At 36.6% G+C, this 21,000-nt stretch overlaps 2 protein-coding genes across 12 annotated transcripts in view; one reads left to right on the top strand and one right to left on the bottom strand.

Annotated features, from left to right (window-relative positions):
• Positions 1-856: 856 nt before the first annotated feature.
• LOC18428241 (FKBP-like peptidyl-prolyl cis-trans isomerase family protein) lies at positions 857-5,326 on the top strand. Of its 3 annotated transcripts, none has more exons than XR_016047951.1 (7): positions 857-992; positions 2,012-2,135; positions 2,505-2,731; positions 3,233-3,316; positions 4,498-4,606; positions 4,803-4,879; positions 5,108-5,326. XR_016047951.1 is itself a non-coding variant. In XM_006837277.4 (7 exons), the coding sequence occupies exons 1-7, from the start codon at positions 956-958 to the stop codon at positions 5,225-5,227; spliced, it is 804 nt and encodes a 267-aa protein (XP_006837340.1). In that variant the 5' UTR covers positions 857-955; the 3' UTR covers positions 5,228-5,326. The 3 variants fall into 3 exon arrangements, 2 of the variants coding, with proteins under 2 accessions (XP_006837340.1, XP_020519226.1); XM_006837277.4 differs by having other exon boundaries at positions 3,233-3,342; XM_020663567.2 differs by having other exon boundaries at positions 925-1,048; positions 3,233-3,342.
• A 2,059-nt stretch (positions 5,327-7,385) lies between these two features.
• LOC18428242 (ARM repeat superfamily protein) overlaps positions 7,386-21,000 on the bottom strand; it is a 66,567-nt gene continuing 52,952 nt past the window's right edge. For all 9 annotated transcript variants that reach the window (XM_020663655.2, XM_088856200.1, XM_020663654.2 and 6 more), the window contains 5 exons: positions 20,185-20,868; positions 10,576-10,985; positions 9,456-9,714; positions 8,833-9,000; positions 7,386-8,233 (listed from right to left, as the gene is read on the bottom strand). In XM_020663655.2, coding sequence (XP_020519314.1) covers positions 8,003-8,233; positions 8,833-9,000; positions 9,456-9,714; positions 10,576-10,985; positions 20,185-20,868 — 1,752 coding nt within the window. In that variant the 3' untranslated portion in view covers positions 7,386-8,002. The remainder of the gene's footprint in view (positions 8,234-8,832; positions 9,001-9,455; positions 9,715-10,575; positions 10,986-20,184; positions 20,869-21,000) is intronic.

Raw genomic sequence — 21,000 nt, 5'->3', positions numbered from 1 at the left:
ACACATTATTTAGATGGTTCATTTTCAAGTTTTTCATATATTTATAGATCTACTTGATTTTAATCATTTTTAGAGTTTAGATTTTTATAATTAGATATGAAAATAGATTTTGAAAAAATCTTAAGAATATTTTACATCAAAATTATATGTTATGATAAAATTTGAAAGTCACGTTAAATGGGTTGTTTAATGTTGCAACCTTATGGAAACCCCACCCCTTTGTAAAAGGCCAAAATATATTCTACCACTCTGGATATAGAATGTCCATTTACTTCCACGGTTAAACCGCTATCTAAAATTAATTTTAGAAACCAAAATGTTGAGGATGTAACATCTTCAACCCATAGATTAATCTCAATAAAAGAGGTGTCTAATTGTACGTATTTGAAAAATAATAATGTCTTGAGATTGAATAGAGACCATCCAATTTTTTGACGGTGAGTTCTAAGTGTTAGAAAACCTAAATTTTAACTTTTTTTAAAACTAATCATCTACTAGTTCTTAGGTGTTCCTAAATTTTAAAAATTCCTGAGGGCATAGTATACCTGCTCTTATGAAAATGCAGCATTCCTTATTCGTTTTAGAATTTATCTCGTAAGGAAATATATAAAAAATATGATCATTTATTTTTTGTGTACGGAGATTACAGTCATTTCTAGCCATTGGATTTGGAATCGGAGGGCTGAGACAGTGTGATTGATTAGGCTTTATAATCTTAACCATTACTTATAATTACATACAAATATAAGGGGTAAAGTGACCAACTTATCCTGCAGGAATGATAAGAAATGGCAAAGCAGCAAAGGCTTTTGGCCTTCGGCAAACTACTGGGAAATTTGATAAATGATAAAGGGTATTTATGGCATTATGAAATATCCACATCCCGCCCACGTTTGGCTTCTTGGCCTCTTACTCACCAATCAAGAAACTCAGTCGAGAGAGAGAGAAGAGGCAAATGATTCAGGCCATGCAATTGCATACTCCATTTCCATGTAAGAATGAAGAACAATTCTAGAGAGAGAGTGAGAGGAGAGAGAAAGAGAGAGATGTATGTCTCTGTTCTTATATGCACAACTATCATGGGCTTTTTATCTATTTATTTCTGATTATTTATTTTTTGTTTGGTACTTTTTTATGGAAATGGAGAACTCATATGGGCTTCTTTTCTACACTTCCAGGATAAAATTTTTATGGGTTTTCCATTGCCAATTATCTGGTTTTATTTTATTTATTTTTGGCAAGTTTAGTGCTTCTTGGTATTACTAATTGTGACTCATAAACTTCTTTTTTTTATTTTCCTTTGAGATTTTTAGTAAATTTTATTGTCCAATATTCCCCTCCTTCTCAGACTTACCAAGTTTTGGGCATATCTGGTAATTTTGGGCATATCTGGTAATTGGTGATAGTATTACTGCTGTTTTATTGTAATATTGCTACCAGAACACATTTTGATGATTCTGATTACATTTTTTTTTTTTTGCTATAATGAGAACTGGGTACTATTTGCCATTTCATTTCTTTTTAAAGCTTAATCTTCTTACTAGTTGTGCTCTCTCAGAAAGTTTTTGTTTTGAGTCTTGGGTCCTTGCTTTTTGTATTTATCCCGCCCTCCTTTAAATTTTATGCATTATCCTTCTCTTTCACATTCTCTTTCTTGGGGTGATTTATAAATTATAAAATGTTTTGAGGATCTTTCTATGTCTCAATTATATATAATTTATACGTGTCTAGAAACTCACAACCTCTGAATTTTTACGCTTGGGAGTGAACCGAAGTAATGTTACAAATGGCGCTAGCTGTTCTTCACAGGCATTACTGAAAGCTCACTCCCAGCTGTCCGATTAGATTGGATGGTTGTTGTGTCTTTGAACAAATAAATTGTATGTAGAGACACAGAGAAAGCTTGCCTATATGTTTAGTATGGGAATATTGTATTTAGGAGCATTCACTATTTACCTTTCCCATTAAACACAATTATGTCTAATCATTTCTTTGTAAATTTGTTTTGTAGGGGAGACCTTTTTGTTTCATTCTATTTCGAATCAGTTTACAGATAGGGTGACTACTAGAATGAGATGTTCTTATAAGAACCAACTGAATCATTGTCCCAACAGATCTCGCCTTATAGATATGAGGTAATTTCTCCAGGCGACGTTCTGATTCTCCACACGCATATAATTTTATTAGTGTCCGGATAGAACCAGCCATCCCACTTGATCAAATGGTTGGGAATGAGCTAACAACCATTGTCATACATTAGTTATGACCCGACAAACACACTTAGGACCAACTTGTTACATTGTTTTCAACTCATTCCCATCCATCCAATCATGATTGGACAGCTGTAAGTCTCCATTCTCCAGACACATAAATTATATGTGTGGGAATTGTGAAGTCGCATTGCAAGGTTTTCATTATTTTTTGTCTCTATTATTCCATGCTTGTGGCATCTAGTTTGTTTTGAAAGTGTTTTAGCTAACTCTTTTTTTGTTTTTCTGAATCAGTTCTTGGAACAAAGAATGGTATAGACATATACCTTCTTTTGATGAATGTAAAGGACGCAGAGGTTTCACTTTGTTCACATTGGTCACTTATGGAACATCTGTTGCATTCCCAGCCTTTGCAAAGAAGGGGATGAGCCAGTTTGATGAAAGGCGCTTACTTGAACAGAACAGAAGTATTCAAAAAGCGAATAAGGCACCTGAGGACTTCCCGAATTTTATTAGAGAAGGTCAATTTCTTCTTCGTTTCATGCACAAAACAGTGCTCTAGAGGTGTAGTACTTAAGTCGCAGCTCACCTAAGAATCTATTGTAAAGATTAGTGGCCTGATAGAATATGCATTTGAATGTGGATGAGATGTCAAGTTCCATTTCCTAGTTCGCTTACTCTTTTTAACATTTTGAGGAAATGATGCTCAGTTGATTTAAAAATTGGATATGTTATTTAACATTGTTCAAGCTTGTTTTGTATGGTATTATATAGGAAAGTATCCGTTTCATTTAGTTACAGCTACTTTTCCTATCATGTATAGCCGATCTCAATTAGTTGGGAAAAGTCTTTGACAATGATGATGATTTTTCTCTTCATGTATATTTGATTTCAGCATCACGAAGTACTGTATATTATTATCTTTGTTGGTTAAGTAATTTAAGTTCCATGGGTTAGTTCTTGACAAAATATTGTGATTGCCCTCATATGACTAAAAAAATCCATCTGATTATTGCCATCAGGTTTTCAAGTCAAAGTTGTGACTTCTGAGAACTATGTGAAGTGTGACTCAGGACTTATCTACTTGGATATAGAAGTTGGTAAAGGTGATTGTCCAAAGGCTGGTCAGCAGGTTTTTATTTCATTTTCTTTTTAGCATGCTATGTTTTTCAACCTTTGCATGTTTTGGTACTGCTGCTATGGATGGAAAATGTGAACAATTGTGTTGTGATTATAAGAGTTGCTAAACAGAATGGTGGTTTGGATATCAAAGAGAAAATCTCCTGTTGTAACCATAGCTAGATCAGACTAAGTTGGAAGGGCTATTAAAATTGAGTGACTAGATTGGGCTAAGTTTCCATTAAAATTGAATGTCGAGTACTCATGAGAATGCAACCTCAGTGTGCATTCATGTGTGCCTCTCACTCTTATGCCTGCTGGTTGCATCTCTGATGTAGTTTGACATGTGCCTATACTCAGTTCTAATTAAAAGAAAAATTGAAAATTGATTATGTTCACATTACCAACTACCCAAGAAAAAGTGTCCATAGAGCTTATGATTTATTTCAAATGACTTTTCAATGCCCATGTCTACTATATTTTCAAGTTTTGTTGCAGTTTGTTTTTTGGCTCTCCTTTTTCCTGAAAATTAACTTCACTGATTAAAGAACCAAGACAAGGTTGCATTTGAGAAAGGTATCCTAAATTTCCTGAATCAGTAAGAGGATCAACATCTCTATTGGCTTGTAAGAAACAACATGAATTATATTTGGAAAAAATTTTCGTGCATCCTGAGACGCATAAGTGTGCCCTGGTTATTGCTTGATTAGGATTGAAACACATCTGAAATGTATGCAAATCCATTTCTGACACAAATTCATGATTCTGGGGCTCCAAAATTGGTGCGGTTCTGATGATCTTTGTCAAATTGAAATGAACAGTTCAAAAATAAAAAGGTACAAGATGCCTTAAAGGCTCTTTTCCAGATTCATAAGCATGTTGATTGAGATAATAGACCTGTATGGTTTTGGATCCTTAATCCATCTCCAAGATGGATTTTGAAGGGTGGAGTCACTATAATAAGGTGTCCCTGGATGCACCTAGACCCCCGCCCATTATATATAGTATCATCAGCTTCACCATCACTAGTGCTAGTTAATTTGATCCCATTAAGATGGTGAGTTATTGATCTTCTCAAGCTCCTCAGATAGTAAAATGTTAAAAAATGGAAGTAGGATTCTCAGAGCTTATTAAACTGTAGCCCTAATCCTAATGCTTCTCTGGGTAGGTGACATTTCACTATACTGGCTATAATGAATCGGGTCGCCGGATTGATAGCACCTATCTGCAAGGTTCTCCTGCCAGGATTCGTCTTGGAACTAATGCATTGGTTCCAGGTAATTATGCATATATGCTTCAGCTCTTGAATAGATTTGTATGTGATCTCTCTCTCTCTCTCTCTCTCTCTCTCTCTCTCTCATACATGTAATGCATATCACAAATGATGCATGTTGGGCAGGAAGGCAGGCTTGGAGACTCGATTAATTCTGATAATTTTTTGGAAGGCTCAGATTGGCTTTTAATCTTTTACAGGATTTGAGGAAGGCATACAGGACATGAGACCGGGTGGTAAACGAAGAATAATCATACCCCCAGAACTTGGACCTCCGGTCAGTTGCACTTCACTTTCATTGTATATTTTCATGCCTGATGTTGTGTGTGGGTGTGTATGCGTGTTTGTGTGCATATTATCATGTGCATAAAGTCGTGTGTGTATCTGTTTATGCAGATTTTCTACAGTCCCTTTTCTTAATATTGAGTTCTTTATTCGTCGATTATTAGGATCACACATTGTTTAGTTACTATTTTTATCGCTTAATGTTGTCATTATTTGGTAGGTTGGGCCATCGACTTTTTTCAGCGCGAAACAATTCGAGGTTTTTGATGTGGAGTTGTTGAGTATCCAGAACTGCCAACGAAGGACAATTGCATTCTATTCTGATCTTACATGTAATTAACAAGTCTATCTACAAATAATCATCTTTTTTTTTTTTTTTCTGGTTAGACCGTAATTGGCTTATGAGATTTGAATACAATTCCTGTGCCATTGATAATCCTTTCTTCACCTGAGAGAGATACTTGTTGCATGCATGGAATTTAACAAAGCATCTGAAAAATTCTAAAGGCTACCTTTCAAGAATCCTTGTGTAAGAACTGAAAATTTTATAGAGTTTTTGGATTTGAATGCCAATGCAGTAGCTGAAAATCAAAGTCTATAAAATCTCTTCCAGTGTTGAATGGTTGAAAACCAAAACCTCTATAAAATATGATTACTTTTTGAAAGGTTTTATGTGAGCTACACCCCTCGTGAAAACTTTTGTATTTATAGATGCTTTAGTGCTTCTGCATAACAAATCCTGTACACACTCTTATATGGGCAGTGTAAGTTTCTTGCAGGTATACATAATTTAATATTTTGAATGTTGAATAATGTGTAAGGCATAGTTTTGGAACCTCCGATTACTCCGTTGATCAATTGAATCACTTAAAAGAGTAGGGGAGAGTTCTTTTCCATGTTGTTTTTTCAGTTTTTTGGCCGTATGGCCCGCAGAAAAGAGCTTGTTTGCATGCTATTTTTTTTTGCCTCCAATAGAGTTGAATAGGAATGGGTGGTCTGCCATTTTGGTGCGTCATTATTTATGGGTGCAACAACTTGAAGAATTGAATCCCTCTCATCAAAAAAATGGTTATATATATATATATATAACTTAATGAAATTCCCTTATCGACAAAACATGACCACTAAGAGTTTTTACGATAGCAACAGATGGAAACAACTCTTTTATTGTTGTTAGCTAAAAACCCAGATATTGTTGTTGTCATCATCATCAAAACTTTTTCATCATCAAAGCTTTTTTTCAACTATTAAAGTCGGCTATACGAATCCTAATATGTCATTCTATTCTACTCCATCAATGATCACAACTTGCGATAAGTGTTCATATTTTTTCTAAATTGTCATAAGTGATTATGTATGCCTACTCTCACACTTGACCATAAAGTAAGTAAAGATGAGGCTTGGATATTGCTAACCAGTCATCTAGATAGGGCCTAATAAATATTTTTTATTCATGAATAGTTAGTGTGAACCAAACATGCCTTTTGTTTTTCTAATAGGCATGCCAAAGGCATAAATTCTAATTATTTGATCCTTCCAAAACTGATATTAACAATATATAAAGGAAAAAAATTTATATACCGTTACAATCTTAAAATGTAGAATTAAAAATGCACCTAAAAAATCCGACAAAAAAAATTGTTTGATTGTTCGAAAACTGTCTACTTGATCATCTCAACATTGAGATGTATGAATAGAAGAGAAAAAAAAAGTTTCAAATCCATGAAATAGTGTATTTTGCAACACATTATTTGGACAATCTATTTTCAAGATTTTCATGTGTTTTTAGATCTATTTGATCTGAACCATTTTAAGAGTTTAAAAAGTTTATAATTAGAGATGAATATAGATTCTCAATCAAACCTAAAATTTTTTTATGGGATTGTATACAATAAGACCGTTTACCTTTGATACAAGGTAATCACAGTTACTTATAATCATCCGATGTGAAATTTGATTGTTTGGATGTGCCACAAAGTTCAAGAAAATTTATTTTAAAGTTTGAATTTAATCAATAAAATAATTACAATCACCCAATTTCACATCCAATAATCAATAATAATGTATACTTTCCTATTTTTTATATCAAAATGACATGATAAAATTTAGAGGTGCATCTTAATTGGATTATTTTAAGGTCACAACTTTATGCAAACCACACCCATATGTAAATGTGCGTATCTATGAAGGAAAATGTTTCATAAAGCCGCAGTCACTTCTCCAATATCACCAGAAAAATCAGATTCAACATCAAAACCTTCATCACCATGTGTTTTATTTTAAACAGGAAAAAAAAGAAAAAAAGAACAATTCAAATACCAATAATAGTCTATATGGCAACAATAATTTTTGGACAGGCCATTTCAAGTCTTCATGCATCTTGAAGTCCTAATTTCAACACAGAGAGGAAATGAATTTGCATGCCTTCAGAAGGTTTTCCGGCAATGGATCTGGCTTTTCTGGTGAGATTTTAAAGTACAACTTTATACAACCACCGCTGTGCCGAATCCTCAACCTTTATATAGTCATGTGTCCAACCAGTGCAGAGTCATTTACTCTATATATGCATACATATCACATTTCATCACACTTCCGCATATCAAACCTCTCACAAACGCATATATCCCCCCCCCCACACACACACACCATCTGCTTACATATACAATGTAAAATATAGGTAAATGGGAGAGGGGGGGGGGAGGGAGAGAGAGAGACTTCGTGCACATGGCATACAAGAGGGCATCCTCTTGATAGATAATACATTCATATCTCAACAATGTGACCTGAAGGACATGCAGAAGAGACCTTCAAAATTCTAATTACAATTGGCCCCCCTTACAACGAAAGACTGCAATTCCTAGGATAATCGTACCCGTAGAAAAAGTAAATACAAATAAAACAAAATTTACCAAAATTGATAGTTAGCCAAACACCAGAGAATCTCTCCACCGTTGGATCCCATGGCCCTCAGGACATGCCGTCCTATCTTTGGCAAGTAGCAATCAACCAGCAGCTGGTGTGATCCCAACTCAAATCACTTGGCCCGAAGTGGCAGCATCCTTACCGTCCACAAAAATCATTATCAACCAATCAACAGCTACAAGGCTTCCACGTATCACAGGTATTGTCGTAGGCTCTCTCCACTTAGTGTCTCCATGTCCTTGAGGATCTCTTGAGCCAAAGTCTTAACCTGAAGTTCAGCATCCTCGAGCAGCTCTCCGAGAAAAGGAATAGTCTCCGGCAGCAAAACTAGATATTCTTCTTTCAGATTATTGAGCAGGTACCTCACTACTCTCAACCCTAGAATTCGTGCCCTCATTTTCTCACTCCGAGTTTGCATCAAAACCTATAAAAAGACAAGTGACAACTTGACTGCATTTCAAAAAGACATGCATGCACATACATAATTTTTACACACACGTCTACCTTTCTGAATACATATCAAGATGCATACATAAGTATGCATACATACCCATCACGATGGGTACGTAAGTACAAGCCAATATGCACAATTATATAATGATGCATGCATGCAGGTCAACACGTGAACATGAGAAAATGTAATTCTGCATGTAGACAATGTCCAGAATCAAGACATATTGACATATACACATATGCATAAGCTCCCATACAAGATGCATATTGACTATTTGTTAAGGATCAAATTTAAACCATAAACACATGCATGTGTGCAATTTCAACTTAGCCACATGAAGCCAAATGACACAGGGGTTGTCTTGGTCATCTTAAAGATGATCTCAGTTTGATGATGCTATACTGAGGATACTAAAGTCCCTTTTTTGCATAATTAGGGCATAAATAACATCATGTAGAAAACAAGTGTGTTTAGATGTACATGCATACTTGCAAGCATAGACAAATATTAAAGGAGGGCCATTGCAAAAATCCAAGAAGGGGTACATAGATGAGAAACTTTTACTCTACCTCGTGATTCAAAGGCTTCCACAGAAGGTCGGTGCCCGCTGTTACAGCCATCTGACCAAGGCAAGAAACCAAGAGGCCGTCCACTTTGCTAACAGAAGGAACCGCCAACTCATCTAGACCCTCTGGAGGGTCTACCAAAAATTGTGCAACAATTGCCTTACACAGAGTCTGCATCAAGTATTTTCAAAACTACATAAGAAATACTCACAAATCCTGAACAGAACGTGCAAAAGGTAATAAAAGAAGAAGCTACAGCTAAAAATGTCAATTAGTGACATGCTCATGAGAGCAACACCATGCTCATGAAAGCATGAGAGAAAATTAATGACATGCTCATGAGAGAGAGAGAGAGAGAGCGAGAGAGAGAGAGAGAGAGAGAGAGAGAGAGCTCCCAATAAGAATAGGTATAAATTATCAAAATTATAAGAATTAAATGGTGAATGGGGGGAGAACTTGCTTGTGTGTGTGTATGCAATAGAGAGAGGTATAAATCATCAAAATTAGAAGAATCAAATGGTGAGAAGGGGGAGGACTCGCCTGTGTGTGTTAGCAAGGGAGAGAGAGATCCTAAAAAAATAGGTATAAATCATAAGAATCAAATGGTGAAAGGGGGGAGAACTCGCCTGAAACTTATCAGAGTCGAGAAACTTTAAATTTTCCTTGTCATGAAGGAAGCATTTATGCAAGGATGATAAAATCAATGCTCTTAAATGCCACTGGCTTGGCAACAATGGTTTTAATCCTCTTGTGTTGCTATTCGTTTCCATGAATTTAGCCTTCTTCTTCTTTTGCATAGATACCCCAGAGTCCAAGAACTCGTCATCAGTCAGCGCATGCATGCAACCACTAATTAAGTACTTGAAATAGGGCACAAAGAGAGACCTACATGAAAACATTCCAAAAAGTATGGAATGAGACAATGTCGACACACATAAACAAAAACGAAACACACACAGAATTCACATAAGGGAAGCATTTGTGTCTGATGCTTTGAAAACACATAAAACTGCACTACTGAAGCTGTAGTTGTCCCCATGTGAACACAATCTCTCAACCAGAAAAAAAAACAAACATCCAACATACAGAAAAGAGCGAACAGTAGAAATAAAAATTACAACATAGTGTCTAAACTACTCTTTCTTGAGGTTAGTCTTACATAAAGTCTAAAATTGCAATACATGAAAATGCAGCAACAAAACCAATCAGCTGCATAGGCCCTGTAAAGTATATTAAAATATTGGGTGAATAATTTTTTTTACAGGATGATATAGCGGTGGACGCCTGAAGGGTGCACAAGCACCTAACGCTTCAGATTGAAGCTAGCCTCTAGGCCTCATCAAAGGAATACTGAACAATTCCAGTTTTTATTTTTAATTTTAAAATTATGTTCATATGAAATTTGGGTTAATTGATTTTTCTAAGGGAACCAAATAAATATAACAAAAAAATATAACAGCCTAAATTTTAGATAAATATAAAATTTGCATAAAACATAAAAAACAAAAAACAAAAATAGATTTTGGCTGTTGGACATGGCCTTAATATGAACTGCCAATATCCACATGATATGGACAGGAGACTTTCCCATTTTTTCATTTTTATCAGATGTCTAATTTCTATTACAATTTGGGGATTCCAATCAATTTTAAGACACTAACAATCAATTTTGATTTCTCTTTGAAATGAATGCGAATGATCTGCGAAAGTAGACAAGCCAATCCAGTAATAGAAAGATAATATCACCTGTGTTTTTCAGCAAGCTTATCAATCAAACTGTAGAAGGCTATGTTGCGGTCTAAATTTCTCTTCGTGGTCAACCCGTTCTCTTCTACTTCAGACTCCGCCCACTCGAGACTACGAATGAAAAGGGGTTTGAACATGGTTTCTGTGAGCTTCATTGTTAGGGTGACAATTGCATTTATAACACTTCTTTCCACCACGTTTATGTTTTTGATTGCTACAGGATGCTTGCGTCGGAGATCAAGGGCCACCAAAGAGATTTTAAATATGTCGGCATGGTATGTCACCACAGAGGATCTGTCCATCTTACTAATTTTGCTTGCCAACATTTCAAATAGCATAGACAAACTCAATTCTCCATGCTCAACTGACTTTGAAAATATCTTAAGCAAAGGAGGAATTAGGAGACGTTCCTGCATGAAAAAAAGGTTTTCCATATCAATACGAACAACATTCTGCATTATGAAACTATTCAAATGTTTTTTTCTTAGTAGAATATAATTCTAATCATAACCACTCAAAAGGGCAGCATGTTGAAATACAAGGAGCAGGTTTTCCAAAATTGGCTTATGTATAAGGAAATCCTCAAGTTTTGGCGCCTTTTCAAAGCAACACTAAGCAGTTGCTTACCCATTTGCATCATCCAGTACTCACCATTCCATATGAAATGGCCGACCTTAATCATATTAAATATTCATTCCTTGATTAAAATATCCCAGGCTTTGTCTAGTTCTTCCTGGTTGCTTTAGTTAGACGGATCTAGATTTAGGTCTGAATACATTCAATACAAAATCAGTATAGAGAAGAGATAAGGAGAAAAAGAGAAGATGAAGACGAGAAACATATGAGAGAAATTCGGCAAAACATGCAGATTGGTCTATGGTGTTAGACAAATCACAAATATGTGTACATATTATTGACATGGAACAAATGGAAATAATATAAGCTTATTTAAATAATAAACCAAAGTATAACCCTACTAAATAATGTATTTCATTGATGCCCCTAACTAGATATCACACTTTCCACACACCCCTAAAGCTGAAGCATAGATATCGATGATGCCAGCATGGTAGTTGTATCCTGTAGTATTTCACGTGCGATTGCTTTTGTGAGGATATCTACCAGCTGATCTTTTGATGTCAGCTTCGTACAAGTTATTCCAGCTGCTACTCTCCCCCTCCTGAAATGACAGCCACTTCAATATGCGTTAAGTTTCTCATGAAATACAGGATACTCCGAAATGTGAATGGCCGCTTCTTTATCACAATGAAGAGTCACAGTAACTAAACTTCAGATCCATGATCAGTCAATTCAATACAATTCTAAGCCGTAGCCTTGTATTCTGCAATAGCACTTGATCAGGCCACTTCCTTCTGTATTTAACGTTTCCAAGAGACTAATTACCACCAACAAAAGTACAAGAAGCTGTGGTTGACTTTCATCAGTTTCTCTCCTAGTCATATCTAAATCATGAAAGGTGTGGCTATGTGCAATTCAAGGCTTATAAAATCAAAATTTTTCTTCTTTTTTTTATTATTGAATCAGAATTCCACTTACAAGTGCCAAAATACATTGTTGCAAACGAATATTAAAACACTAAATACAACCTAGAACCTTTTCTTTTACGGCCAAAATAAGTAGATACAGACCAGGAATAAAAACCAAGCTTCTACTATCAATTTGAATACAAATAATGTTCCTAGAAAATCACACTAAATATGGAAATCATTCCTAACCCACTTTGAATCTTACCCGTATTCGTTAACTCCTTTTTTTTTTTATCAACACACGGATACAAATGGACAGATCCATCAGCGTCATTAATAGCACTTGCCACTTCCCTCTGTATTTTACCTTTCCAAGAGACTAATTACCACCAGCAAAAGTTCAACAAGCTGCGGTTGACTTTCCATCAGTTTGGCTCCTAGTCGTATCTACATCATGAAAGATGTGGCAATGTGCAATTCAAGGCTTATAAAATTTTTCTTCTTTTATTTATTATTGAGTTAGAATTCCACTTACAAGTGCCATAATACGTTGGCGCAAATGAAAATTAAAACCCTAAATACAACCTAGGACCTTTTCTTTTATTGCCAAAATAAATTAATAATATCCAGGAATAAAAACCAAGCTGCTACTATTAATTTAAGTACAAATAATGTTCCTAGAAAATCACAATAAATATGGAAACATAACTGAAAAACAAAAAAAACAACCAAGAAGATTTACTTGATTACGCCTAGGGTCAACCCCAAAGGATTTAGTCTACCTCACACCGGATTTCCTGACCGGCAGCGTGCTTCGATCTCATTGGTCTTACTGAATTTTGGGAGCCATGAAGCTTCCTTAGGCAATACCTCTTCAACTAAGGTTTTAGAGAGTATAAGAACATACAATTAGGGCATGCTCCAAAAAAGCACCTCCCTTTCTCTAGGGTTAGATTAGACCTCTCTACGGAATGCCAATTAGGATTAGGCGTGCCACACTCTTTAATTTGTTTATGAGTGGCATGACACTAATGGTGAGAGAGAAGACAGATGGGCACAATAGAGAGAGAGAGAGAGAGAGAGAGAGAGAGAGTTAGCGTGTGGAAGAGAGAAAGAGGCTCCAAAATTGTCTAATGAAAGGGGGTTCCCCCTTCCCCGCCCAAAAAACACCTTCTATCCTTTAGATATGCCTATCCAATGACTCACATTGACCAATAGGAAATTAGAAAATTTGTGAGGTGAGAGAAAATAAATCAGAGCCACATATCCCACAAAATAACCATCATGATTTTGAGAAGCACATTAGGAAAGTTACCCCCTTCATGTTTGACCCATATCCACTTATAGTTTAATTAGGATTAAACCAGTTTAAAAACATTCTTGAACTTTCTAATTTATCTCTACTTGAGGAAGTCAAAATAAAATTTCTTGGTCAAAACTAACTCCCACAAAAATAGGCTCGCATAGTCTTTTTTTTTCTATTTAAAAGATTATCTAACTAATCATACTTTAAACAATTTTAATTAAAACAAGAACTAAAAGAAAAAAGAAGAGGGGCGTGACACCCCTTTGGTAGACCGTTGACATATCCCCTATGGGCCACATGTGGGGCTGGAACCAAGTGCCCACATGTGCCCTTCCTTACTTGTATAATTTTGAAAATATTCTTTTTCATGGAAAATTACAGCAGAAATAATTTTAAAAATTCTGAAAAATTCTAAAATTCATAGAAACAAAACTAGTATAGGAAATAAAATATCTAGAAGTAGATTGGTACCAATGGGTACCCCACTAGACCCAGTGACCACGATCCACGACTGTCCTCTCAAACCAAACCAACGAAATAATGACCCATAGTCTCACAGGGGCTCATGATTGACTTGTCAAAGCTGGCTAATAAATAGTGGAACCACAATCCCAGAATGTACCCCCCTGCCCCCCCCCCCTTTTAAGAACCATCTAAGGACATGTCACTACCGTACAAAGAGGGTCTCTCCCAATGCCCGTGTACACATATTCCTTTTCAGAGTTGCTTCCTGGTAATGTGGCTAGCATATGTACCTCTCATGTAGAGATTAGTTGAGGATTTAGCCCGTGCTCTCACAAGTCTATATCCACACATAGGAAACCACACAGCTCTCTTGGTCTACAAACCATCCTTGAACATCTCTCTGACGTCAACAAGAGATGACCCTCTGTAAACCCTTTTGGTAGTGGCACATGCCTAGGGTTAAGGGTTTGGACATAACCAGGGCCAAAGACTTCTTAATCCTTGGTCAATCGAAACATCACACACTCACACTGAAGTGTATGACCCACTATAAATGTTAATTACATGCTCTCACGAACTTTAAAGACCACAAACCCCAACACTTTAATGTACATCCATATGTCCATGATTAGTAAATAACAATCCTCTTCCTGGAGAAGACTTAAGTTACTTTTGAAAATGGTAGACATCTAAAAGGGATTTTTTTCATGCATGCATAAACCATCTAATTACACTAACCACATAACATACGTCTCGTATATCATTCGAAAACTTGGCCGAATAGACTCGAATTTGAGGAAGTTACTTGGCCTCGAAACCCTGCCAATGCAAGTACATATTTACATATTTGGGGATGAGATACATGTATAATAATGGGGTTAGTGCCTACACTACTTGCCTGAGTACTGAAATTTAAATAGAAACATAAAACGATGAGCAAAATCCCCCCCCCCCCCCCCGCCCACCCCTTTGTCATCTCTCTCTCTGCACAAATGTATGTGTGTCTCGAGCCATGAGTCTCTCTCTCTCTCTCTCTGCAATGCTGAGGTACCTTACTCTTGTTCCTAGACACCCTCTTTCACAAAAAGTGGGGCAGAGATCTGCTCCCTTTTCTTATCTCTCCCCCCCCTCTTAGGCAACGACTCTCTCTCTATATGCATTGCCTTGCAGCTCATGTTACCACAAAAGGTTTGCCCAATAAAATTTCTCTCTCAACAGTGGTTTTGAGGTACTCTTACTCTAGTTCTACCCCCCCTCTCCTCCCCTCTCCCCCCTCCCCCCTTCCCGCTGGGGATTCTAGGGTTTTTATATTTTTTATTTATTTCATGGGAGCTATGCACAATGGTAAATTTGGTCATTTTAATAATTATATGGACATGTAATGTCCTTGAACATTGAATTATAATATATAAGGTATCTGGGACAATTTTTGTTTTTTCCTTGATGTAGGAGAACTTGAAGAAATGTAGAAAATCAGCAATAAGCGCCTTGACACAAACAATTTTGGAGAACCTAAGGCATTCTCCCAACTAGGGCTCAAGCCTTGGGTTTCTTTTACAAGACAAAGTCTTTATTTTCTTAAAGAGGAATACATGAATGACTCTCCAGCCCATCCATGCCCTTATTTATATTGAAAAATTATTGTTTTGAACAATATTTGCCTATACAATTAACTTTTGACCAAAGTTCCTAACTTAAGTATAACTTAAAATTAAACTCCCTAACTTTAATTAAAGTATCTAAAAAATCCCTAACTGGTCCAACAATTAAAAAAATAAAAAAAATATGAAATAGCCTCAAGGAAGGTAGCAGTTATCAGGGATTGGCCTACTCCTACTAGAGTGCATGATGTTCGCAGTATTCAGGGGTTGGCTACTTTCAATAGGAGGTTTATCAGAGGCTTTAGTTCGATCACTCCTATCACAGATTGTTTGAAGAAGGGGGGTTTGTTTGGACTGATGAAGCCGAGAAAAATTTTCAGTTGGTGAAGCAACAGATTCTGAGGCATCCGTGTCAGCTCTTCCAAATTTTTATAAAGTCTTCGAGTTGGATTGTGATGCTTCAAATGTTGGAATTGGTGCAATGTTGATCCAAGGAGGTCTCCTTATTGCCTTCTTTAGTGAGAAGTTGAATGACACATCCCAACGCTATTCTACTTATGATGTGGAGTTTTATGCCATCATTCAAGCCTTAAGGCATTGGCGGTATTACCGGATTTATAGGGAATTTATTTTGTTCTCAGATCATGAAGCATTGAAGTATATTAATGGGCTACATAAACTAAATCAACAACATGCTCGATGGGTAGCCTATTTGCAGGAGTTCACTTTTATTATTCGGCATAAAGCAGGCAGCCAGAACAGAGTGGCAAATGCTTTCAGTCGAAGGTCAACCCTATTAACTACCATGGCAACTGCTATTACTAGGTTTAAGTTTATGAAGGATCTTTATGCAGATGATGATGACTTTAGGGAGATATGGGATTAGTGTTGTAGTGGAGTTGTTGGGGATTTTCTTATTCAAGATGGATTTCTCTTCAAAGGAAACCGTCTTTGTATTCCTCTAGGTTCCCTTAGAGAAACCCTAATAACAGAGCTTCATGGGGGAGGTCTTGTGGACATTTTGGTTGAGACAAAACCATACTATTGGCGAAGTGTAAGTACCACTGGCCAAAATGAAGAGAGATGTTATGCGGTTTGTAGAGAGGTGTCGTATGTGTCAACTGGCTAAGGGGCAACGACATAATACTGGGCTTTATTCTCCACCTCCTATTCCTAATGCACCTTGGGAGGATGTTAGCATGGATTTTGTTCTGGGACTTCCACATACTCAAAGAGGTATGGATTCCATATTCGTGGTAGTGGATAGATTCTCAAAGATGGCTCATTTTATACCTTGCAAGAAGACTCTGGATGGCACACATGTTGCTAACTTGTACTTCAAAGAGGTGATCAAGTTACATAGTGTTCCGGATACGAAGTTTCTTAGTCATTTTTGGGGAACTTTGTGGAAGAATTGGGCACTCGGTTACAATTTAGTAGTGCTTATCATCCGCAGACAGGCCAGATTGAAGTGGTAAACCGTACTCTTGGCAATATTTTGGGAAGTATTGTGAGGGATAAGAAGAAACAATGGGCCTAGCGCTGCCTCAAGGCCAAATTTGCCTATAATAATGTTTGCAATAGATCTACTAGTAAGAGTCCTTTCAAGGTGGTCTATGGAAAAAAAACCCTACTCATTCGCTTGACTTGGTTCCTTTCCAGGCCAATGGGGAGGGTCATGCTACTGTGGAGGACTTGGTTGAACAAATGAAAGGAGTGCATGAACAAGTGCGTGCTAGTGTAGAAGCCAATACATGCAAATACAAGGAAACGGCGGACCAACATCACCACTTCAAGGAGTTTAATATGGGAGACTGGTTAATGGTGTATCTTAGGAAAGAATGACATCCAGTAGGAAAATGCAGCAAGCTGAATGGTTGCAAGGCATGTTCATTCAAAATTTTGAAGAAGATGGGCATCCATGCTTACAAGGTCGCTTTGCCTTCACACATGGAGACTTCAAACATCTTCAACATTGTTGATCTGCCAAAGTATCATGGTATGGAGGTGCATGAAGATGAAGATGTGAACTAGAGGGCGAGTTCTCCTCAGCCCAAGTAGAATAATGGAATTCTGAGCACAACAAGTAGCCACAAGTATCTTCTTTTGAAGCGATAGATTCCTCCTAATTTTTGCTATATTTGGAGGATGAAAACCCTAGGAGGGCTTCCACGAAAATAAATAGTTTGGGTTTTTTTTTAGTTTTTTAGGCCATTTCAGATGTTTTTATTTATTAATTTCATTGTTGGACCAGTTAAAGACTTTTTAAATATTTTAATTTAAGTTATGGAGTTCAGTTTTATATTATACTTAAGTTAGGACCTTTTTAAAGACGGAGCTAGGAATACACCTTACCACGGCCGGCAGCTACTTAACCATCCCGTTTTTGGACCTCAGCTCTAACTTTTATAGAATCGTAGCCTCAACATACTCCGTAATCTTATTTTTTCTACCTTGTGGTATGCTTCCCAGTTAAGGGGTACATGTAAGGGGCATTTTTATAAGCCTGTTTCGCTGTTTTCACATAGAGAGACCCATTCTCAGGGTCCTCTCGTCTTTTATCTCTCTCTTGTAATCTTACTTCAATTATATAACTGTTGCACTTTTCAAAAAAAAGTTCGGACATTTTGGTCAAAAGCTAATTGTATGGACAAATATTGTCCAAAACAATAATTTTTCAATATAAATAAGGGCATGAATGGGCTAAGAGAGTCATTCATGTATTCCTCTTTAAGAAAATAAAGACTTTGTCTTGTAAGAAGCCTAAGGCTTGAGCCATAGTAGGAGAAAGCTTTAGGATTTCCAAAATTGCTTGTGTCAAGGTGCTTATTGCTGATTTTCTATGTTTCTTCAAGTTCTCCTACATCAATCTTGTAGTATCATATTTCGCATTAAGGCTTCCCAAAAGGTCAAATATTTTCTTTTGTTCCAACCTTTCTCTTAGCTCTTTCGTACAATAAAAACAACCATGAGCCGATAATGGTTCTATTCATCCCAAATACACACTTAAGCTCAACATAATAATCTCCAAGTAATAGATCTTTGTGCTTGAAGTTGATGATCCTTGCTTAATTGATATGTTACTACAACTCATGGATTTTTGTAATATTCTTCTCCTGCGAATAGGCTTCACAGTCACTGCAGCACATAGGGCTTTTGTAAGTATTGTTATTTATAATTATGAGACTCAAATTTAGCTGCATAGAGTTCAAATTCCAGTTGAAATACTAAATATCTTCGACTTACTAAACTGCATAAGATGGATCCTTAGCATCTGGTTTCACGAAGCAACCATCAATATGACCCATTTTTTCTTTCCTCAAGGAACAACCGAACAGAACTGGCCCACACCAAGTACTTTGTCACAATGAAATTGAACCGTACCACTGTAGTGATTTGAAGGCTGCAATGCTCCACAGCTCATGTTTTTAGTGCTTATTGCGCCATTGGTACTACTCCAAGCCAATAGATCAATCAATAAACAATGAAAGGCTGTTGCTGAAATCTGGCTATACCCTCAGATCTCACTCAATTTTTATAAGAACAGAATACAATACACAGTGCAAAAAGGCAATCGATTGTAGAATCGTGGCTGCACGAGTCACTGTCTGATGAACGTCAAATCCAAAAAAAATAGATCTGTATCGAATTTCTCATGAAAAACGACCAAGTGTGTGTAACTTGATTCATCATTGGATCATCCAACCAAACAGATCAAGAAAACCCTAAAGATTGGCATTCTTCATTTCTCATAAACAACGACCAAGTACGTGTAACTTGATGATCGTTGAATCATCTAACTAATCAAATCAAGAAAACCTTTAAAATTGGTGTCCTTGACAAAAACTCCAAATCAGTCCAAGAAAACCCAAGAAAATTGCACGTCTCCAAAAAACTGTAGACATATATATATTCTCACTACTATTTTCAAAGAGGAGATCCATTGGGATACTACTTAGTTCACATCATTAGACTGTCTGCTGACATCAGCAGTATGATTGGAATCTCACCAATTAACTTATATATATTGTCCTTTTCAGGACTACCCTTGCTCATACCAAGTTGACAAGACAATCTATATTTAGGTTCGAATTTATTCAGTTTAAAGTAAGCATAAAGACGAAGAAAAGGAAAGAGAGAAGAGGAAGAGAAGAGAAGATGTGAGAGAAGAGAAGAGAAGATAAGATGTGAGGGACAATAAGGGTAAAACCTGTAGATCAGTTTATTGTGTTAAACTAATCACCCATATATTATTGACATGGAACAAATGAATATACACCCATTAATTTTTATGAAACCAAATTATAAGCCTATCAAATAATGTTTTCCAAAATAATGTATTCCATTTATGCCCCAAATTAGATTAACAATATTTAAATGGCTTTTACATGTTTATTCTTTTTGCAGTTTTACATGTTTATTCATTCTTTCTACAGAGAACGCCAAGGGACTAGTTAGTTTGAAAGGTAAATGTACAACTTGGTAATAGCCTATGGGAAACGATAGTACCTTGGGTTCACCAACATCCACTATTACATGGCAGTGATAGAAGGAGAGTGGGCCAACCAGAACAGGACACAAGTCCAGTGAGTGGGTTACCCTATCTTTCCATCCACTGTCATTCGATGGTGATGATCCCAATTGAGAATGGCATTCCATAGTCCATTGAGTATATTATAGCTTCCCAAATTTAAACTATAAAATGGTATGGAAAGCAACAGATGCAGAAATGAATATCAGATATGCTCACCGATATTTTCTCAGATATTAGTTTTTGGACTGCAGCAGCTTTTAGTCCAATCTTCTGATTCAATGCACTTGAGAACTCATGATGAATCACCAAGAGCTCGAGAATGTCTCGTAGATATGGGTTGAGAAATCCTCCAAGCCTATCAACAAGTGCCTCTAGGGTAGCAAGAAAAGCAAGCAAAACTGATTCCGTATGTTTCAAAACTCCATCAAGCCCCTTATCAATGCCAACTTTATATTTTTCACAAAAGCAGCAGCAAACATTATGGGCCCTCTTCAATGCCTGCTCCATAATGCAAGAAAGCTCGGGTACAGCAGCAGGGCCTAGGGCATTTACAAAAGCACCCGTGGCCTTCAAACAGGCAGAAGAGACGGCCAAGTTATTAGAACCAATTTTCTTAGCCACCGAACCAAGACAAGAGGAAAAAATAGAGGGATTAGAGGAGAATTTGTTTGCTAAAGCTTCAAATGCAGAAGCGGCGGCAAGCTTTATTGGAATTGAGTCATCATCTAATGGCTCATCAATCAATTTTGTGATCTGTAAACACATTTCATTGAATGACTCCCAACCCCTTTCATCCATGCTTGCAAGGAAACTATGTGGCAGGTTCACTTTTCTTGAACGCCTAGGCTTCATCCCAGAAGCATAAGAATCCGTAAGAGACTCACATAACAGTACAAGAGCCTGCATGAAAATACATGCGTATAGTCAAGAAAAATGAAATGGAAGGTACCATTATAGCAGTTTTCTATATAGTACAATAGAAGGTACTTCTCAAAAAATATCATTAGAATCACACATGTTTTAATGAACTCG

The sequence above is a fragment of the Amborella trichopoda genome, chromosome 13, assembly GCF_054954075.1.
Source record: "Amborella trichopoda isolate Santa Cruz 75 chromosome 13, AtrichopodaSantaCruz75HAP2 v2.0, whole genome shotgun sequence".
NCBI classification, from domain to species: domain Eukaryota; kingdom Viridiplantae; phylum Streptophyta; class Magnoliopsida; order Amborellales; family Amborellaceae; genus Amborella; species Amborella trichopoda.
This window is presented reverse-complemented; position numbering and strand designations above follow the sequence as displayed.